This window comes from Phocoena phocoena, chromosome 5, assembly GCF_963924675.1.
Source record: "Phocoena phocoena chromosome 5, mPhoPho1.1, whole genome shotgun sequence".
NCBI lineage: Eukaryota > Metazoa > Chordata > Mammalia > Artiodactyla > Phocoenidae > Phocoena > Phocoena phocoena.
In genome coordinates this window covers 73,315,648-73,336,211 of record NC_089223.1, presented here as the reverse complement: position 1 = coordinate 73,336,211, position 20,564 = coordinate 73,315,648, and the positions used below count along the sequence as shown (strand labels likewise).

Genomic DNA, 20,564 nt, shown 5'->3' with positions numbered 1-20,564 from the left:
AAGATAGAGTTTTATATCAAACTCACATAAGGTCTGGACATGAGCAGTCCAGGGCTAGTGTGAGGGTCCTGTGACCATCAAGGGCTCAGGCTCCTTCTGTCTTTTTACTCTACTGTCCTCAGCTCACGGACACTCACCTGCTGGTCCAAGATGGCTGCACAGGCTTTAGCCTTCACGTCCACCTTTGAGCCAGGAGAAAGGAGGGCTGAGGAGAAGAAGGGCCTATGCCTTCCTTTAAACACACTTCTGGGAAGTCATGCACTACACTTCTGCTCACATCCTATTGACTTGAACTTGGTCACGTATCCATACCTAGCTGCAAGGAAAGACTTGGGGAAAGTAGATTTTATTTCATTTAAAAACTGTGTGCATTTTCACTGGAGAAGAAATGGAAAACAGATATTGAGAGACAACTGGAATCTCTTCTGCACATATACATGCTGAAATAAATTTGAAATTAAAAGCTTTTCTTTCACAAAGGAGGCTAGCCTGAAATTTTTTTATATTCATTTTTTTCTAGTGGGAGAAATGTGCATAAAAATGATTAACTGTGGTACAACTTGTTAAGTTCTCTAGTGCAAGGAACACATGTAGAACCCTTAACATAAGCATCGGACACATAGTAGATGTTCGTAGTAGGTTGCTATTGCTATAGACAAAAAAGGTCTCTGAAAGCATCATGACAATGGCCTTTCACTGGGCCTGGATACGTCAGAGAAAGTCTCCCAAAGGAAGGGACACTTAAGCTGAACCAAGGGGAATTACTACGAGAATAGTGAGATTAAAGGGAGCACTGTAGGGACAAGGGTGGCCCTAGAGATCTCAGGACCTGCAACTAGAAAGTCAACATTCTAGGTTCTTCCTCTCTCTTTCTGTCTCTCTTCTCTTCCGGTCTCTTCTTGAATTCATCCTCTCCTCCAGTAGGCAAACACTCTCTCATAGCAGAGACCATGGCCAACAGCATCCCCGGGATTATCTGCTCCTAGCTTCTTGCCCAGAAGGCAAGGAATTCTTCTCCCTGGCCCCAGCTTTAAAATTCCTAGGGTGTACTCTGGTCCAGTGTGGGTCCTATCCCTGAACCAGTCAGTGTGACCAGGGACAGGGGATACCATGATTGGCCTAAGCCAGTACTATCTCAGAGGGTGCTATCAGAACAAGGGGTTAAAGAGGGGGGAGCTTGATGGGCCAACAAGTACAAGACCTTGGCCTAGAGCAGCAGCCATCATCAACTTCTCTTCCCTTAACCTGCTTTATTTTTTCATGATACTTACCATTCAACTTTGTATTCAAATTTGTATTTGTATACAAATTTGTATTTGTATGTTTTTCTGTTTGTTTTTTGCCTTCCCTGCTAGAGCATAAGGCCCATGAGGACAGGGAATTTATCGAATTTGCATAACATTGTGTCCCCAGCACTGAAGACAGTGCTTGGCACATAGACAATGTTCAGTCAGTATCTGTGGAATGAATTGCTTCACCAACGAGAGTATGGTGGGTAGAGATGGCTCATCAGGCTGGAAAAGTAGAACCTAACACACTGCAGAATAGGATTTAGCCACCTTATAAATCACAAAGGAAGCAGAAAATGGTGAGTGGTAAAACAGAGGCATCTGGAGTTTCTCAGATACCAGAAGTCAGTCACCAACTGTAGCTGGTTCTCATTATCTCTGACAAAGGAGGATAAGAAGAGGACAGATGAGTAAAATAATCCAAAAATATTGTGGGAGCTAGTAATTCACACCCCATTCATTAACACACTTTTACTAGAACAACCAGCAATTAGCACAATGGACAGATCTGAGTCGTATCCCCTTTCCCTGGAGTGCTCTCTGTAGAAGACAGGATGCCACTACTGGGCATCTAGATGGAAAGCGTAGACGACGTAACAGACCCCGAGTACAGAGCACTTAGACTGTGCTAGCCTTTGTGTTGGTTTATATCTTCTAACCCTGCTCCCAAAGCTTGCCTCTGGGTGACTTGATGGAATCCAATAAAATTGTTCATCCCGCGGATGTCCAAATCTTTATTTCTGGCTAAAGAGCCAGGCTCTTGCTTCACCCTGAGGTTTCTAAGGGAGCAGCTTGGCCAAGGATGGCCACAGGTGGCCTGGTTTTCACTTGTCAAACTGACCCTGCCGTTCAGCTTCCAGCTCTCACTTGACCCAAGGTTTAATTCTTGGCTTTCTACAAAGTCATGAACAGAACGGCCTTTTTGTTTTTCTTTCCCATAACTGGCTGCAAGAAAGCAGCTGGAGCTCCAAGAAGCATGTCAACTTTCTCTTTTTCCTTTCTGTTCTCCTGTGGTCTGTAGGATAGGGTGGGGGAGACATTTGGGTGTTGGGGGAAACTTGCCTGATATTATTTTCTTGAAAATCCAGTTTTGTAATTCTGTGCCAAGTAGCTTGTAAAATTGTGTCATTTCTAGATGTTACCAGTGGCTCGACTTCCTGAGTGTCTGCCCTCCCTGATGGGAAATTGGGCCCAAGGCATCTAGTTATGGGATATAAATGGAGAAGGAGATAGAAGAATACCAGTGTGTATATAAGATTATGTCCTTAACTGCATTTATAAATTTTCTATGATTTATATATTGACATTTACCTGCCAGATGAATACATAGGAGTGATTATAACACAGCTAACATTTTTCGAGCACTTATGCGTCAGGTGTTTTTCTGAATGCTTTCCATATAGTAATACATTTAACCTTCCCAGCAATACTATGAGATAAATATTATTAGCTCTATTTTACAGATGAGAAAATTGAAATTGGGCAAGGTAAAATAACTTGCCCAAGGTCAGACAGCTGACAAAGGGTGGAGCCAGGATTTAAACTGTCAGCTGAGCTTCCAAGACCATGCTTTTAACCTACTCTAAACTGTCTCTCTTTTGCAGCACGTATAGGTTGGTGATCTAGGCATAAACAGTGTTTAGCGAAGGGACATTATCCAGGTTAGTGTCATCCACTGAGTAAGCAGGCAGTAAGTGTCCAGCCGCTGGGAGAGGTGATGCTGTTGTTGACAGCTGTAACTATACCAAAGTTCATCAAATGCCAGGTTTTACCGTTTGGTAGTTGAAGACAGAGTCTTGTGTTAGAATCACAGCTTTGCTGATTACTGTGTGACCTGAGTCAATTTACTCAACCTCTCTGATTCTTTTCTCCTCTATAAAATAGGGACAATGGTAACCCCATCATTGGGGAGCAGGTTGTGAGGATTAAAGAATAGAGCAGAGAGAAAGCATCAAGCATAGCCCCAGACACATAGTAAGTGTTCAGTAACATTAGCCATTTAGCCTATTCTCAGTGGATAAATAATCCAAGATAATTACTTGCATTTCCAAAGAAATTAAATGCAAAACCATATCCAATTTAGATGTATACTTTTCAGTTAGTCATGAATTCTTTTTCCTGCTAGTCAGGCCTGGCTTTTGTACAAGTCCTGGTTAATTTTGACCTACGAGTAAACTAAAATACCTTAATTTCCATAACTGGAATTTCTGCCTTCCTCGGGAGGGTCATGTCATCTGTAGTCACCTAGGCTGTTTGACAACCTGTTCTTCAGGGGCACTAATGGGGTCCTCGGTGTGGCTGCAGCAGGGTACCCCCCCTCAACCCTGCCCTTCCCCTTTTTCCTACTCCTTCTCCTGATGCAAGACCACTGTGCGTGCCTTGTGAATTACAGCTGCTCTGTCCCCCCAAAGGGCCCCCTGCTGGGGAGTGTGTCAGAGGATCTGGTTATAATTGATAGAAGCAGCTGGCAAAGGCACTTCCTAAAAGGCTTTGGCTCCGGCAAGCATATTAGTCAGTGTAGACAGTTTCCAAAATTGCTACCACGGAGAATTTTTTTTTTTTTTTTTTTTCTCTATGGGGAATGGGGAGGGGACCTGCCTGAGAATCCCAGGAAATCTTCAGTGGGACCTTCCAGTCTTTGCGGATGTCATTCACAGCCCTGATTTTAAGCAACAGTCTGGGAGAGATTAAATTGAGGTTTATCTTTGAGTGACCGGAGTTATTTCTGTTTTCGTCAGCTTGGACTCTTGTAATTAATGCTAAGACACTGGCGGGAACAAGGCTTTTATTATAATTCGAGGGTGAGGATGGCTTTGACTGACCTTTCTTCTGCTGGAGTTTCAGTGTTTTAGTATGTGCTGCTTGCGCTGGAAAGAATTTATAATCACAGGCTGTCAAAGACAGCCATTGTTCTCACTGCTCTGAACATGTGGGTCAGCCACAAGTGCTTTCAGCTCCCCCAGTGCCAAGAGCTGGCCAAGCGCGAGAGCATGCCTGGATTCTTCCGAGGCATCAGGAAAATCATTTCGCATATTTTTCACTGCTTTTTTTTTTTTTTTTTTAAATTTTTTGCCCCAGAAAGACAGCTCCCTTTCAGAGCAGGAATTTCCCTTCAAGGTAGCAGAAGATGGAAGCATGCTGCTCCAGGATTTTACGGAACTGATTCTGCTGCAAAAACAAATGCTGTGTGCGTTAGCCAGACAGCATAAACAGAAGCAGTTGTGCAGCTAAACCAGGGGCTGGGTCCCAGAACAGACACGCAGTTATGGATCCGGAAAGATGGGTCAAGGTTAAGGTTTTAGTTTCTCATTTTTGTTTTTATCTGTCATTATATTCTTGTGAATCCAAACTTGATGATCTTTTATTCTCAGTTCCTTGGACTCTTTTTTTTTTTCCAACATTGTGGAGTACGAGATGCTTGGGGATTTTTTTTTTTTTTTAATATGTGTGATTTTTCGGATTGAAAAAGTTGCAGCAGGGAAGGCTTAATGAAGTGTAGATGATAATCAATTTGATAACTGGTTGCCGTAGCCTTTCCAGATTGATTCTATATGCAGGATTTTGGGGAGACCATTGGAGACTGATTTTCCTGATATTTGTAGCCTCTACGTCTGTTGCTGTGATGTCTGTAATCCTTTCTTTTTCTTCTTGAACAGGAGACGGATGACGTTGAGAGCCCAAAACGTAGTATTCGAGACAGTGGCTACATCGACTGCTGGGACTCTGAGCGCAGCGACTCCCTCTCTCCCCCTCGACACGGCAGAGATGATTCCTTCGATAGCCTGGATTCCTTTGGCTCCCGTTCCCGGCAGACACCTTCGCCAGATGTAGTCCTCAGGGGAAGCAGTGATGGTAGGTTGCAGCCTTAATAAACTGTACATCTTAGAATCAAACATTAACAAGGGCCGCCTTGTCACCGGCCGAGAGATTGGCCCTAGAAAGGTAGACTCCATATCCACCTTGCTGGAATCTGGTAACTCTAAACTGGTAGGGAAAAAAAAATCTCTTAATGTTGTTTTTCGTGGTCCTTAGAATTTTGGTTGGCTTTGCCAGCAGCTGGTTTGAACACTGCCTCAATGAGCGTATCTTCTGTTGGAAAACGTGTTACATCATTCCTCCCTGGGTCTCAGTAAACCAAGACGCTGTGCAGACCATTAGCTCATAAAGTGTGCCGAAGGTTTATATGCTCCAGGTACGAGGAAGGGAAATGTTTGAGTGAGTACCACACTGTGTAAGTGAAAGTAGATCAACTTCCAGCAAACTGGAAACACACTGCACACACTTAGGAAAGCTCTGAAGCTTGGGATTGTGAAACCGTAATTGGCACAGTTTGGGCAATGCTTTTGATACCTGACCATTGACTAGAGCGATGCAGGTGGCCATTAACGTATAGAACACAGCCCAGACTGCCTGTTTCTTCTGAGGCTGGGTTTGATTTAAATCCCATGCATTTTATGTCACCTGAAAGGAATGATCATTTTTCTTTACAAAAATGTATGGTCATGCAAGCTGATGTAAATTGAACACATATTTTCCGAGAGCTGTTTACTTTACTTATCTTGCACCTTTGTGCTTTTAGGAAGGGAAGATAGATTGGCTGTGCATGTGTAAACTTGCAGAAAGACACTTAGCCTGGTGGGGAATTTTTTTTATTTGTGTCTATTTCTTTTTCATGTATTGCTTGACTGAAGCTAATGTTTCTAGAGACTTTAAGTCTTCTGTCTGAGATGAAAATTATCTTTTATAGCTAAAAGATCCCTTTCAGCTATAAAATTCTATGTTACCAAAATACTTGGGTATTTAACATGCCTAGGTCCTGAGTTCATTACTCAACCCCTGGTATCTCATTTAACCCTCAGCACATACTACAAGATACTCAGTATCTGACTTAGTCTTCTGTGAAACATTCCTTAGTCATATTTTACAGATGAATCTTAGAGAGGTTAAGTAATCATCCTAACATTGTCTTTTTTTTTTTTTTTAAGTAATTTTTATTTATTTATTTATTTAGGCTGCGTGTTGCTGTGTGCAGGCTTTCTCTAGTTGCGGCGAGTGGGCTTCTCATTGTTGTGGCTTCTCTTGTTGCGGAGCACGGGCTCTAGGTGCATGGGCTTCAGTAGTTGTGTCACACGGGCTCCGTACTTGTGGCGCGTGGGCTTAGTTGCTCCACGGCATGTGGGATCTTCCCGGGCCAGGGCTCGAACCTGTGTCCCCTGCATTGGCAGGCGATTCTTAACCACTGCTCCACCAGGAAAGTCCCCTAACATTGTTTTTAAGTGCCCTAAGTCGCTGTAAGTAGTGTAACGATGTTAGCCTCAAGAAGCGTGAGTCCAAAACTTATACCCTAAAGCTTAATTTACCCACACTTCTTTCTGTTTGCCTAATAGATTTTTCAAATTCTAGCATGACTGAACTAACGCTTTTGTTTAGTACTTAAACTTTCCAACAAATAGATTAGCCTCAGGGCCACGTCGTATGTGACTCCTAAAGAATTCCATGGTGCATTGTGAACTGCTTGAAAAACATTTCTAAAAATTTACATGACATTTTAAGTCCCACCCACAGTATTAGAAGTTACAATACCAACTGCATGATCTAATTGACCTTTAACATAACTGAAAGGGAGATTTACTTTTGTGAAACATATTTTAACCAAACTATTTCACCCATATTATTTTGATTGTTTTAAAAAATTATTATTGTCTCATCCTAGTTTTTAATAACTGGTAATGCAGATCCTTTATTTATTCTGTCACCAGCTTCGAGGGGTTCAGAGTTTATAATGAGCCACATCTTGAAGGGGTTTGAGATGGTAATTACCAATATTGTACTAATACGTGCTGAGGCACAATTTTGTTTGCAGCAGTTAAGATTGATAAGCCAGAGTCTTTTCATAAAAGTTTTTCCCATGTAAAGAAAAACATGAAATTGAGCTTCACAAAACACCATGCACGAAAGAGCGTCTTAACACACAGATTTCACCAATCAGCCTGATACCTTCAGGCTTATGTTCTTGTAAACTAATCAAGACCTAATGAGGTTTTAAAGAAAAACAACAGTTTTTTATTTGCCTTAAAAAATGTGGTATAATTTTATCCAAATAGATGTTGTATTTCATTAGAGCTTATGGTATATTTTTTAAGTGATGATAATCAAGAAGATTGCTGGTCCTAATAAACACTTCCAAATTTAGAAGAACATTGTAATTCTTGAAAACTTATTTCCTAGGACTCACAGTCAATTAGGGAAAGTCCTACCATGAAATTCTCCAACAACATATTGGCTCAATAGAGTTTTCATTTTATTATTACTGAGGTCCACTGACCCATTCAGTAGGGATGACCAAGGGCCACACTCGTAAGAGGTGCCATGATTCCATGGGTTGGACACGAGAGCCACCTGGTAAGGAGGCTATGGATCTCCAGGGTCAATTCAGCCAATCTGGCTTGCTAAATAGGTACCCAGCTCCTCCCTCACCCTCACTGGCATGCCTTCTGAGGCCACTAATAAGCTTCCCTGAACAGGAAATACAAAACCTTCCACTCAGGTGCTTTTAAAATTAAGAACATATTTTATAAACATAATGCATATTGTTAAATAAATATTCTTATCTTTTATAGAAAAGACGAGTTAAGGGAGAGAAATAAGGAATGAGAGAAATTAGAGTGTTAGAGGAGATGAAAAAGCAATGGGTTGGCGGTGTGTATGGTGAAGATACATAAAAAAAGATAGACCCGGGCTTCCCTGGTGGCGCAGTGGTTGAGAGTCCGCCTGCCGATGCAGGGGACACGGGTTCGTGCCCCGGTCCGGGAAGATCCCACATGCCGCGGAGCAGCTGCGCCCGTGAGCCATGGCCGCTGAGCCTGCGCGTCCGGAGCCTGTTGCTCCGCAACGGGAGAGGCCACAACAGTGAGAGGCCCGCGTACCGCAAAAAAAAAAAAAAAAGATGGACCCCTAGTTGCTGGAAGGGAGAGAAATGTAGCCCAGACGTAAAGGAAGGATCAGACTTTGATAAAAGTATGTCCGCCTCATCACGTGCAATGTTGGGCATAGATGGAGATGCCACCCTAGTACATTTTCATGTTTTCAGGGTGAAGTCAAGTCAAGATGTTTTGGGGCTTCCCTGGTGGCGCAGTGGTTGAGAGTCCGCCTGCCGATGCAGGGGACGCGGGTTCGTGCCCCGGTCCGGGAAGATCCCACATGCCGCAGAGCGGCTGGGCCCGTGAGCCATGGCCGCTGAGCCTGCGCATCCGGAGCCTGTGCTCCGCAGCGGGAGAGGCCACAGCAGAGGTCCGTGTACCATAAAAAAAAAAAAAAAAAAAAGATCTTTTGAAGTCATGGCCTGAGATAAGAGGGGTTCTAACACTTATGGAAAGTATACCTCACCAGCCACTATCTGGGTGCTTTACATCTCTTGTAATCATCACGACAACCTAGGAGAGCTGTATTATCACCTCCTTATTTCCAGTGAGGACACTGAGGTACAGAGGGCTTCAATTTCCCAGTCGCACAGCTAGTAGATGATGGAGCTGAAATTAGACCCTGGTCTCTAGGTCCGAAACGTTACGCTTCTTTCAGCTGAGCCACTCTGCCTCGGGGCATTTGCAAATTAACTTTTCTTGAAGTGCCTGTTGAAGACATTCATCAAAGGCTAATTGGGGAAGAAAAAAAAAAAAGGTTATCTGTTTATGTGTTAAACAACCTATTTTGAGACTCTCTCTCAGTATATTATGGACAATATGTTTTTAGATATTGTACCAAAATAAGTTTCATAGATTACAGGATTTTAGAACGGGGTGTGTGTGTGGGGGGGGGGGAACCGAGGCAACTCTAATCCATACTAAGCCTTCATAGTTGATTGAAGAATCATTTTCTTTCATTCATTTATTCAGCAAAATACAGTTCTTCCCCTAGTCAGGATGCTTTAGGCAAAGGACATTTTCCCAAGAGAAGTGTGTTGCAGAGGAAGGAGCTATGTATTCTCTACTTGTGCCCAAAGTTAGGAAACTGCAACAGTGCACATCATGATGACGACATCCTTTTAGCAAAGTCTGGTCCTTCCTTTCCCCAGGGCTATGCTTCTCTCCCTTCTAGCAACTAGGGGTCTTTCTTGGGCTGGAATCTGGAGAACAGAAACTGGAGTCTGGAGCTGTTACTTACCAGCCATGGAGAAAGGGCTCTTTGGGTCTCTCTGGGCCTCTGTTTCTACCACTGTAAAATGGGGATAATATCAAATAGGGAAACAAATCCAAGTGCTTAGCAAGTTAAGGTAGTATTAGTGTTTGTTATAAAGCATTCACAGGGGGCTCTGAATATTTTATTATGACACTGAGACAGATAGACTTGATAAAAGACAGGGTGAGAAGGGAGTTAAGTTATGAATCAAAAACCAACAAGTAATGAAATGGTCAAAACTTCAGAAGGGAGGCTGAAAGCAAGTGGCATGAATAATTCATAAATTGAATATTTCATCTGCAGCAATGAACAACTTGTTTATGGTCAATGCTTTAACTTTCACCATTTTTTAAAAGCCATTAAATCATTTTATCTCCAGGGCAATTCATTTCATTCCTATTTTTACAGAAAAAGGACAGGCAAGTGTGTTAGAGGCAAGCCTAGGAGCCCACAGGTCATCAGTGGCAGATCCAGAACTATTATGGCATAAAGAGTAGTCAGTGTTTGTTAGGCACTTACTTGGGGCCAAGTACTGTACCCAAGAGTTTTACATGTATCTGATCCTCCCAGCAGCACTATGAAGTAGGTGATATTATTATCCTCGCTTTATAGATTGGGAAACTGAGGTTTGGAGTGGTGAAGTGACAAATGACAAAACTAATGAGTGCCAGAGCTCAAAATGAAGTGGATCTGACTTAACCCCCTGCACTACCCACTCTGCTAGGCTGCCACATCGCTGGACTCTTAGTTTAAGGTTCTTTTCACACGGGTAAGGAGGTCAATTTCTATTTGCTATCAGTGGAGTTGAAGAACCTTTTCATAAAGCTCTCAGTGATTAAGAGTTTTCAACCAGCATTCAAACGGTGGCTGCCTGTCACAGCAGTTTGTGTTCTCATGACAATTTCACTCTAATGGATCTTAGAAATCTGGTGAGATGAGACTCAGGAAACAAAGATACAATATAATTATGGGGGCTATTGACCAACAAAAGTTGGTAACATTGAATTCCTCTGTGTCCTGTAAAACACTGTTTAAGCCAAACTAATTCATTGATTCATCTGATCATTTGAGGATACCCACTGTGCCCAAAGACACTGTGATAAGTACAGTGTGAAGGATATAAAGCCCTTATTTTCAAAATACAAGATAGATAGCATAATGCATCAGAAGAGAAATAGACCTTCGGGCCATAGTGTTCATAGGAAACAAAGATTGCCTCCAGCTATGGGTACCCGGAAGGGCTCCAAGGTAGAGGAATATGCACTTATTATATCTCAAGCCGTTTCCTGGAAGGCAAACCCTTGGTATAATCCAAACTGATCGTTTTTCTGAATTCCTATAGCTCTTATATGTCTGTGCTCGTTGATTATAACTGATATTCTCCAGGTGTTTCATGAATTGGTTAAAGGTACCTCAAAGACAAAGGATTATAAATCCTTCATAATTCTTATTTGTCAGAATATCTAGCGCAGTGTAAGACATGCAACAACAGGTGCTGAGGAGAAACTCCGCTGGTAAATTTATGTTTCTTCTTCTGAGAGTTGAAGGATCTGAGCAGGCGTATAGTTCTATTGCAAATGTGTTGTTAATTGTAACTCTCAGATACAGCTAAGCTTTCTTCTTTTTTTTTTTTTAATTTGACTTTTTTTTTCCTGATTAGAATGGAGAGCTTTTCCCAGAGTGGATTAATTTCGACTGATACTTTAGATTTGTTAAGTGAATAATTTAAGGAAGTAATCCCCGGAACCCACAGATGTAACCACATCCCCCATACTGCATACTTGCCATTGGGAACTTTATTGCTGGCCCAGCACACTTTCTCAGCACCCATCCTCTCTCCCCAGGGAGAGGAAGCGACTCTGAATCCGACTTGCCCCATCGGAAGCTGCCGGATGTAAAGAAGGATGACATGTCTGCAAGGCGGACTTCCCACGGTGAGCCAAAATCAGCAGTGCCTTTTAACCAGTACCTCCCCAACAAAAGCAACCAGACAGCCTACGTCCCTGCACCTCTGAGAAAGAAGAAAGCAGAGCGAGAAGAATATCGGAAGAGCTGGAGTACTGCCACCTCCCCCCTGGGTGGGGAGAGGCCCTTCAGGTAAGACCTGGACTGCGCTGCTCCCATCCTGGCTTGTGGTACAGGAATTATGGCCCCAGGACAAGAATGAGCTCAAAGAGCCATTTTAGAACTTTGGTGTAAGATTACGGATGGAGGTGGGCAGGACAGATCTTCAGAGAGGGATTGTCATGATAGAATATAAGCTTCGTGAAGGCACCTGTTCTAGGTGTGCCTGGCACACAGTAGGTATTCAACCAATACTGGTCTAATGAGCAGATTTTAACGAGCAGATTTCTGAAACTAGCTCTATCGACAGGACATTGAGAACATCTGTCATCCATGGCCTTCTGTGGAGACTGTCTGACTCCCACTCCTGTTAGATCAGGTGCAGTAAGACCTTTTATCTAGATGTAAGTTTATCTAGATATGAGCTCAAGCGTTATTGAAGCGTTATTGAAGTTTATCTAGATATGAGCTCAAGCGTTATTGAAGCGTTATTGAAGTTTATCTAGATATGAGCTCAAGCGTTATTGAAGCGTTATTGAAGTTTATCTAGATATGAGCTCAAGCGTTATTGATGCACGAACATGCTTGAGTCACATGTAGAAACAGTCATAATGAAATGGAAGAAACATTGGACTTCTCATCTCTTGAGAGAAACAAGCAGTCTTTCCCCTAATCTCTGATTATGTTTTTGTATTTTATTCATTCATTTATTCAGCAAGTATGCATCTAGTGAGCTTCTACTACATGCTAGGTACTATCTTTTAGGCTTTGGGGACCCAGTGGTAGCTAAGATAGAGTCCCTGCCTTCAAGAACCGTAGAGTCCAATAAAAGAAACTTAAACAGTCTCGTCTAATCCCTTTCAGCAAAACCACACTTATCATTGCATGGTTATTCCTTGTAGTCCACCTTTATTATCTATGATTTCCCATTGAATAAACATTAAAAGTTTTAATTATTGAACAAAGCATGAATTTTACCTTTCTAGAACAAAAGGTTTTTGCCTTTCAATATCAATTTTGAAATAGCTCTTAATCAATGTCGAGATTATGATGCATTGTATTAATTTAAAAATGGCTGCATTTAAGTTTTTTCACATTACCAGGATCATATTGTATGCTATGATTTTTTTTTTTAAGTGGAAGTAATATCAGAACGACAGGGAGATGACATGGGATCTGCTCCCCAGCCTAGTCTGTTAGTTTGGTCAATTATGTTGTCCAACTCACTAGCTATCCTGAAACAATAGAGGAAGAGGGAAGTGAAGTGGGGTCTCCTTGTGAAGAGGACCCTGTCCGCCGAATGGACCCTGGTGGGAAGCCTCCTGGTGGTGGGTTAGAATTACCCACGGGCAGTGGGAAGGCACAGCCTCCTCCAGAGGGGGCTGCGGTGGCACCAGCTCCCAAGTCTGAAGAGGAAGACGCTGCTGAAATCCAAAAGCGCAGAAGGCTAGAGCAAGCTGGAATCAAGGTCATGCCAGCAGCACAGCGCTTTGCCAGGTTAGCTTTGCGGGCCAAGGACAGGCCTGGCTGGCTTTGTGCATGCCTGGAGGTTTGGAATCTGTCTGGTGTGATGGAGTTTCCATCTTGTTTTCCCACTTCCTGCTTTATCCGTTGCATCATTATTTCCTACTTGCAGCAGATAGAAATAGCGAATAGTCTTTGTCTTCAGGCCTGTCTCTGCTGAGTTTCTGGTTCTTTTAAATGGAGGTGAAGAGGGAGCTTTGTGCTGTTTGAGTAGACCTTGTCCTGGTCAAGTATGTGTGGTCAGTCATTTGTGGGCTACAGGATTTATCTTGCAATAACATCTTATTTTTCAATTGTTTATGGCTTGTTAATTTTCACACTACCCCTAAATGGCTCTTATCTTACTTTACACATCACTAGAAAATAGTTCTTTGGAACGGGGAACACTCTCTTTAGAAAGAGTGGCTGGCTGACAAAAATCCACTTACTTTCTTTGTCCCAAGGGAGTAGTAAGTAAGATTAGGTTTATTTGACTCATTTTCTAAAGCTCGTTGATTCAAAGACAAAGAATGGAGTAATTACTTCTCTTAATTGTAACAAAGGCACTAGTATACAGTCCTGGTGGCCTCATATTACATGTGAGATAGAGACCTTTAGCAATTGAAGTCACAGAGAACTATAGTTCTACAGTTTTGTGTAGTGTTTGGGGAAGCTGATTAATTTTTCTCATATAATAGCCACAAAGATACTAACAAATAATAGTGAGACCAAAATTTATTTGACAAATTGAAATTCATAACAGTTTGACAACTGAAATTCCTTTGCCACTTGCTGTTCCATATAATCCTAAAAGGTAGGTGATATGCCCATTTTCAAGCAGAGTAAACTGAGGATCAGTGAAAGTAAGTTACTTGACCATCTCAGAGCTGGTTACCACTGATCTGGTGGCCAGATTCAGATGTTCTGACCATAGTACCACAGCTGCCTCACACACATTTAATGGAATGTCTTCCATTCCTCCATACAACTGGATGTGTGATTATTGCTGTGGTCTAGGTCTTCAGTGAAAGTTCCAGTACTGACTTATATGGATTTAATCCTAGAGTAGCTTTGTACTGATAAAACATCAAGGAGGTAATTCTTTCTGTCTGTGGTATCCCACAAACAGGCTTGTCTGTCCTAAACATGTATGTGCTTCTAGAAAACTCTAACGTAAAACTGTGCTAATGTTACAGGCAACTCTCTGGGTTTCTGAAATAGTGAAGGGTAATGTCATAGAATCTTAAAAAGAGAAATAAATCCAGATATTCTTTAAATTTTGGTTCAGAGACCTTGTGAGACACATGCTTTTTCAATATCATTTGAACTTCTACTTATATCAATGACCAGGCTAGATGCTGAGAATACAAAAATGAAATATATCCCCTTACCGTTTTTCAGATTTTTTCTGCTTCTGTCTTCAAGTCTAGGGCACAGTGGAAATAGGTAATAGGTGATACAGATAAGAGTATGAATTTATAAAAAATCTTTAACCTTAATACCCTTGGCACACATACCTTCATTTTTTATCACATCTGTAAAGTCTTTAACTAAAATTTACCAAAGACACTATCATCTTTATGATGTATTTTTTTCTTGTTATCTTCAAAAATTGCCAATCTGCTTGATTTTTTTAAATCTCATTTTTAAAAAAATTGATTTTTCCACGATTACTAATGCTGTTGAGTATTATACCATGTTTATCGGCTACTTGGGTTTCTTCTTCTATAAATTCCCTCATATCCTTTGCCATTTATTTTTTCCTTTTAAAAAAAATATTGTATTGTGGTAAGAACACTTGGCATGAGATCTACACTCTGAACAAATCTTTAACTGTACAATACAGTGTTGTTAACTACAGATAAAATATCATACACCAAATCTCTAAAATTTATTCGTCCTGCTTAACTGAAACTTTATGCCTGTTGATCAGCAATCCCTATTTCATCCTCCCTCAGCCCCTGGCAGCCACCATGCCACTCTTTGATTCTACGTATTTCACTACTTTAGCTACTTCATATAAGTGGAATCATGCAGTATTTTTCTTTCTGTGACTGGCTTAGTTCACTTAGCTTAATGTCTTCAAGATTTATCCATGTTGTCACATATTATAGAATTTACTTCTTTTATAAGGCCGAATAATATTCCTTTGTATGTATATACAACATTACCCTTATCCGTTCATCCCTTGATAGACATTTAGGTTGTTTCTACATCTTGGCTATTTTGCATAATGATGCAATGGAGATAGGAGTGCTAAGATCTCTTTGAGATCCTGGTTTCATTTCTTTTGGATATATACCCAGAAGTGGGATTGCTGGATCACACGATAGTTCTGTTTTTAATTTTTTTAAGGAAACTCCATATCATCTTTAGAGTATCCAAAAGAGCAAGGGGAGACAAATGGGCAGATACTTTAAGAGAACTCGGCACAGCCAGGAATCATGATGACGTAGAGAAAAGAAAAGTGGGCAAAGGCTGGGGATTCCACGAGTATACTGTGCCTCTTCAGTAACCGGGAGGTTTATTTTCTGCTAAAACAGTACAATCTTTTATGACAGCTCCCATTCTGTGTACAAACCTGGAATCACGATTAGTTTACAAATGTAATTCTAATTGATGAGTAGTATATTTTTGTGGTAATTTTTGCTCCTGTCCACGTTCCTGTTATCTGCCTTAATTCTTACATATTTTATCCAAGTTAGCTCTATTAAGCAGAAGTTCGCAGGTCAGTTAATATCTGCAAATGTCAGTTACCATCACACCTTAGAGCTACTGACTTAGCATTTAAAACGGAGTTCAGGAAAATCATGCATATTCCCAGAGAATGTTCCCAATAGCAACACAACACAGCTGCTCCAAACACCCAGAATTCATTTGTTGATAGATTTTTCAGCTGCTAGCTCTCTCATAAAAATTTTATACATACCATGCCACTAGCCTGGCCTGTCTGTGTCTTTGTCACCTACTTTTTGCAGCCCACAGCAGAGTTGACAGTCATTCTAAGTTTATCCACATTTGGGATCCTGCTTTTAATGTGGCAGAAAGTAGCTGAACTGGAATGAAATGCATATCATGAAGAAGAAAAGGATTCTTGGTGTCTGGAAAATAAGAATATAAAACATTTAAATATGCTGACGTCTCTTAAGGCATTGTAACCTCAGTCTCCTGTCTTTGCAATCCAGATGAATTCTGGCCACCACATCTTGGAACCCAGCAAGAGGCCCCAGATATTTCTTGCGGCCCATTTTTTTAGCTGGGAAAGTCTGTGTTTGGAGAGATGGGTAGAGGATGAGGCATAGGCAAGGAAGGAGGCATGTAGACAAGAGTAAGGCTGTACTTTTACAGATTGGTTTTTTTTTTTTTTTTTTTTTTTGCGGTACGCGGGCCTCTCACTGTTGTGGCCTCTCCCGCTGCAGAGCACAGGCTCCGGACGCGCAGGCTCAGTGGCCATGGCTCACGGGCCCAGCCGCTCCGCGGCGTGTGGGATCCTCCCAGACCGGGGCATGAACCCATGTCCCCTGCATCGGCAGGCGGACTCTCAACCATTGCGCCACCAGGGAAGCCCAGATTGGTTTTTTGTTTTTTGGGGTTTTTTTTGGCTGTTGTTTCCCAAGTATTCTCAAACACCTCCTTAAATTATTTTTAATATATAAAAAGGAGCAGAAGTGCATGTTAGTCCATTTTCACATGAGTTTAGAAGCCTAGAAGTCCCAAGCTTCCTATCAAAGAATATATTAGGAGGTATCTTAGCACCAAGGGACAGAAAGTAGGTCTTTCTTAATAAATATGTGGAATTGATATTTATTAGAGTTGCCACTGGAGTCAGAAGTCCATAAACTACTTTTCCTTCCCTTTTAGTTTATGATTAAGTTAGCCTAATTACCCCCCAAATATGAGACTCTGCTAAAGAAGCCAAGATCTCTGCGTTTAAGAGGATAAAGTAAGAATCAAGATTCACTTCCCCTGAATTAAAATGCCATGGAGATTTGAGTTCTCTGACTTGGTGTTTCCCATTGGAGAAGTAAACTTTTTTTTTTTGAACTGAATTATAGGTTTCACGTGATTGGACTTCTTTTCTAATTGTTTTCATATGTTTCAGCACTCAGTCTTTTCTGCTAGTCTGTGGATCTTCTCAAGCACATAGTAATTAATTACAGAGGGGGGGGAACCCTCCAAGGAACAATAGACATTTTAGAAATCTTTAGAGGAAGAGCAGATGCAGCTAAGTGCCAGGAACATATTCTCTCCATCCCTCCTTACCAGATGCCTTTGTCACTGCTTCTTGCTGCACAGATTCTTGGGGATCAGAGACCAGGCAGACACATAACTTGCATGAACCTTTGTGGCTCTGGATGTAGCTGCCCTATTGGGACACTGTGTGAACAGGGAGGTCCCTGGTGTTGCCCGTGACATTCCCAGGAGGCCAAACAGGCTTTTCTGGAGAGCCCAGTTTCTTTCAATAGAACAAACTGACTGCCAGTCTGAGCTGGTTGCTTGTGTGTTGCCAAGTAAAAGGGGGTGAAAGAAAATGCCAGCTCTTCCTTAGTTTAAATCATTATCTCATTCACTTTGAAATATATAAGCCTTAGAAACTTTGAGACAAGAGCTTTTCCTCCCCCTCACCTGCTTAGGACCCACAATCTCTCCTACAAAGATAGCCTTACTTGTCTTAGGACAGGGTTGCCAGGTTGAAGGCAAGGCTTGGCATTTCTCATTTCACATTAGACTGTATTCCTTCTTTAAAAAAAAAAAATATTTTTGGCTGCTTCAGGTCTTAGTTGCAGCACACGGGATCTTCCGTTGTGGTGTACGGGCTTCTCTCTAGTTGTGGCACGTGGGCTCCAGAGCACGTGGGCTCAGTAGTTGCAGCGCTCAGGCTGAGTTGCCCCGTGGCATATGGGATCTTAGTTCCCTGACCAGGGATCGAACCCGCGTCCCCTGCATTGGAAGGCGAATTCGTAACCACTGGACCATCAGGGAAGTCCCTGTATTCCTTCTTAGTAAAGCAGTGATCTGGGTCCGTCGAGCAACCCCTACTTCCCAAGGCAACTAACTCATCTGTGAATGACTCAGACAAAATAAAAGTGCCAAACCGCCCCATGAATATCAAGCCAGACAGCCAGGGTCTGCCACTTAAATTTACTTACTTTACCTACATTCAGATGACTGGAACTGGAAACCTCAGTGGACATGATAATACTGATCTTGCAGGGTTGTCATAAAAGTTAACGTATCTGGAATATACTAGCTCTTCAGAGGTATTATAATTATTGAAAAACAAAGTAGAATATACTGAAGCTTTACAATAGACTGACCTTCAGAAAAGAAGGGCTCATTATAAAAAGTCATTTAAATATTCTGCTAACTAGACACCTGCGAACATAATCCTACATATCTGCCTTATACACATTATTTATTACTTCATAGCCAACAGTGCCGGCCCAGAATTTATGTCATTAAATTTTTGCTCTCTCTGAGTCTGCCTGGAAGCTCTGAATTTACAGGATTCAAGCAATTAGCAGAATGTCATTATGATCGTTTTTTCAAGTGGGCAGGGAGTGGCTTTAAGAGGCCAGTGACATGGAAAGCTTTCTTCACCCCCTTTTTTTAAGTCCACATATCTAAATTGAGATCACTTGAAATGAGTCCTGCTACACTGGGCATTTAGCCTGAAAAGAAACACCCTGGGGAATTTGTAGCCTGGCTGGACTCACATGATGCATAATGCACGAGATTCTCCCTTCTCAAATTGGCATCACAAATTGGCATGGCTATTTGCATAAATGCATACGTTTTATTCCATAGTATTCTGCCTGAGTTGGGGAAAATTGAAACCCAGGACCCTGGTCAAAAAATGGAAGGAGTGTTGCTTTGGGACTTGAAAGCTTCAAGCTCAGGATCTGCTCCTTTACTGGAATTGGAGTCGGATCAGCTGAGATGAGATAATGCATTTGAAAGGGCTCTGTAAACTGTAAAGTGCTGTGCAAGCACTGTAAGGTATGATTAGTTAGCATTCTACTGTCATTAATCCTGGCTGAACATTGCTGTCTGTAGCCAGCAGTGCAAGTCACGACTTCATTCTAAGCACAACTCATATGATCCCTTTATTTAGTAACCAAAATACTTCTCTTTCTCCTACTTCCATAGTAATGATAATGCCTTATTTTTTGTATGATGTTCTGCTTTCCGAACTGTTCCTGGCCGTGTCCTTTGTTTAATGAATAGTGCAGTGATTAAGAACAGGACCTCTGGAGCCAGACTCCCTGGGTTTCAATTTTAACTTCAGCAGAGTGGCACTTTGAGCTTGGGCAAATTTCTTCACCTAATCTCAGTTTCCACTCTATAAAATGGGGACGCTAATCACACTACCATTGCAAGGCTAGTATTAAGGTTAAACAAATTAACACTAGAAGGAATTCTGGCACGTGGTGGGCGCTCGATAATAGTTAACCACCTTCTTTGTCATCATCAGTGTGCTTTTTAAATCATGCGTTTTCGAAGAGATTAATTCAATGGCCTATCATTTCCCACTGACCATCCTTTATGGCCACAGTCAACCAATGCCAGTTGGTTCTTGCCAGACTTGTTGGCTAAGGATGCAGGGAGGAGAAAGAGCACGGTCCAGGAGTGGCCAAGCAGGAGACCAAGAGCCGGAGTGCAACTCAAAGGGCAGAATTTTATATTTTAAGAAATAACTTTATTCAGAGAGCAAAGCACCACCCACCACCTCTAAATTCCACGACTGAAACTTCTATTGAGAATAGTGGTCAGCAGGGAGAAGGAGTTTTCTGGACATGACTAATGATGGTTTGATTTTTCCGAAAGTCAGGAGTGAGGGCCTGCTGTTCTGTTAGGCTGACGGGCCTCCTCTGCAGCAGTACAGGGTAAGCAACAGACAGCAGGCCACCTGGTCAGCCAGAGTAGACAGCGTTTCCCTGCTTGTATGACTCTCAGCCAGGCTAATTCCTCCTGTCTTCATTTCTGAGACGACCTGTCCCATGACCATGAAGAGTTTACCCTTAATCCTCCTTCAGAAATCGGATACAAAGTAGGTGAACTTCCTTTAGAAGTCAAGATGCTTTATCTACTCACCATCTCTATGAACTGAGAAGATAATAAATGATATTTGTAAAGTTTTAATATTTCATTATGACTTAGAAGCAAGGCTGATCTTATGAGTAGGGGGGAGGAGTTTGTTTGAATATCAGAAAGGTGCCATCGACTGCATTCCCACCCTACCCACCCCCAACAAGAACAAAAAACAAAGCATAAAAAGTCCTAATATTCCACCATTAAACTGCATTCCTCTTTAAATTCTAAAGAATTTTAAAGTTTGGTGCCTTCAAGATTTCCTTGAAAATGAAAATAGCCCTAAGTAAGCATTTTGGCAAAATGTCTTCATAGGATTTACTTGACAGCTAGCATATGACAAAGCAGAAGAGCTGGGCGGTGGAGAGTCATGGGGGTAAAAGACCGAAGAAAAGGTTGCTGGTGGGAGGGTGCAGGGCACGATAAGCTTTCGTGCCTGAG

The 20,564-nt window shown here is 41.8% G+C and overlaps 1 protein-coding gene across 6 annotated transcripts in view; it reads left to right on the top strand.

Moving 5' to 3' along the window:
* The first annotated feature begins 4,554 nt into the window (after positions 1-4,554).
* Positions 4,555-20,564, top strand: part of LIMCH1 (LIM and calponin homology domains 1) — a 91,038-nt gene continuing 75,028 nt past the window's right edge. For all 6 annotated transcript variants that reach the window (XM_065877966.1, XM_065877963.1, XM_065877965.1 and 3 more), the window contains exons 1-3: positions 4,555-4,578; positions 4,946-5,141; positions 11,309-11,561. In XM_065877966.1, the coding sequence (XP_065734038.1) occupies positions 4,555-4,578; positions 4,946-5,141; positions 11,309-11,561 (473 nt within the window). The remainder of the gene's footprint in view (positions 4,579-4,945; positions 5,142-11,308; positions 11,562-20,564) is intronic.